General features: G+C 41.7%; 1 protein-coding gene across 1 annotated transcript; it reads left to right on the plus strand.

Annotated features, from left to right (window-relative positions):
- The first annotated feature begins 215 nt into the window (after nt 1-215).
- On the plus strand, nt 216-1,890 carry LOC139191915 (uncharacterized). Its single transcript, XM_070812946.1, has 3 exons — nt 216-773; nt 1,291-1,693; nt 1,880-1,890. The coding sequence occupies exons 1-3, from the start codon at nt 216-218 to the stop codon at nt 1,888-1,890; spliced, it is 972 nt and encodes a 323-aa protein (XP_070669047.1).
- The last annotated feature ends 253 nt before the right edge of the window (nt 1,891-2,143 follow it).

Below are 2,143 nucleotides of genomic sequence, written 5' to 3' on the forward strand. Positions count from 1 at the left end.
GAGACCACCCAAATTTCAAGTGGAGGGAGCCCCAACAATCCCAACCACAAGGAGGCTTTAGGCAACAACCCCCGGGTTTCTACACCAAACCATACGCACCCCCTCAAGTCCAACCACAATCTGCCCCAAATGCTTCAGGTACGTCTCTAGATAATGATGGACTTCTTAAGATACTAACCAAGTTATCTCAGGGGCAAGACGATCACACCCAAGCAATGCAAAACCAAAACAAAAGGGTGGATCACTTGGAGAAACAAATTGGGCAGATTGCAGATTTTGTAGGGAAGTTTCGTGACCAAGGCCAACTTCCTAGTTCTACCATTCCAAATCCAAAGGGAGGGTTCGAAAGTGCAAAAGCCATATTGTTGAGAAGTGGAAGAGAAGTCGGGGCAGGTTCTAAACCATCAACATCAGGTCTCAATGAGGATGAAAAACCGAAATTTGAAGAGGAGGAAGAAGGCCTACCCACGGCAAAGGTGGAAACACCTTTGCCGCAAGCTTCTAGTACCCCAAAGTTGTCCAATATGTCCAATACAGGTAAGAGTGTGTCAAATTCAGTTCCTACTAATGTTTTTCCTTCGAATGTTCCTTTTCCTAGTAGGTTTATGCAAACAAAGAAGGAAGAAGCTGAAAAGGACATTCTTGAGACATTTAGGAAAGTTCAAGTTAACATACCCCTTTTGGATGCAATAAAACAAGTCCCGAGATATGCCAAGTTTTTAAAGGAGTTGTGCACCACTAGGAAGAGGATTTCGACCAAGGAGGTTGTAAAGGTAGGTGAAAATGTCTCCGCCATCTTGCAACGCAAACTACCCCCCAAATGCAAAGATCCGGGTAGTTTTACAATTCCTTGTGTCATTGGTAATACCCGTTTCAAATCTGCCATGTTAGATTTCGGTGCTTCTATAAATGTTATGCCATATTCAATTTATGTATCTATGAATTTAGGTGAGTTAAAACATGATGGTGTAATCATACAATTGGCCGATAGATCTAACGCTTATCCAAAGGGAGTTTTGGAAGACGTTTTAGTGCAGGTTGATCATTTAATCTTCCCGGCGGATTTCTATGTGCTCGAAATGGATGAATCGGAACCATGCCCCTTCATTGCCCATCCTCCTTGGAAGGCCATTCATGAAAACGGCCCTGGCTAAGATTGACGTGTTTAATGGAACTTTGTCCATGGAATTTGATGGGGAAGTTGTTAATTTTAATCTTTCTGATTCTATTAAGTACCCTAATGAGGACCATTCATGTTTCTTTATTGATATAATTGACTCTTTGGCGCAGGGATATCTTGAAGATTTGAATGCTGATGCGCTTGAAAAAGTCATTACAAGAGGCATGGAACTCAAAACCAAGGGTGCAAACCCTATGCTAACCCACGGCACACATGAAACACTCTATGCCGTGCCTCCTAGTGAGGAAATCATTGAGTTGGTTGCTGCCCTTGAGTCATTACCTAAGCATGGTGGTAAGTCTCCTAACTTCGATTCAATTCCCATTTCGACTAACAAGTTGCTTCCATCCATAATTCAGGCACCCATCCTTGATCTTAAACCCTTACCAAGCCATTTGAAGTACATTTTCTTGGGGGAAAATGAGACCTTACCTGCCATCATTTCCTCATCCCTCACGGCACAAGAAGAGGAGAAACTAGTGCGTGTGTTGAAGGAGTTCAAATCTGCCCTAGGTTGGACCTTGGCCGATATCAAATGTATAAGTCATACAACGTGTATGCATCACATATTTCTTGAGGAGGGGGCCAAACCAACTAGAGAGGCTCAACGCCGTCTCAACCCTCCGATGATTGAAGTCGGAGAGGGTAAGTGACGTACAAGATCTATTTTTGACTTATCAACCTCAATACCTTTTTCAGAGATTATATGACCTAAAACTATGTCTTGTTTAACCATGAAATGACATTTTTCCCAATTAAGAACAAGGTTAATTTCAACGCAACGTTTTAAAATCAAGCTAAGATTATGCAAACAACTATCAAACGAATCACCAAAAGACGCTAAAATCATCCATGAAAACTTCAATTATTTTCTCTACATAATCCGAAAATATGCTCATCATGCATCTTTGAAATGTGGCAGGTGCATTACATAAACCAAAAGGCAAGCGACGATATGCAAAT

Source organism: Malus domestica, chromosome 15 (genome assembly GCF_042453785.1).
Source record: "Malus domestica chromosome 15, GDT2T_hap1".
NCBI classification, from domain to species: Eukaryota; Viridiplantae; Streptophyta; class Magnoliopsida; order Rosales; family Rosaceae; genus Malus; species Malus domestica.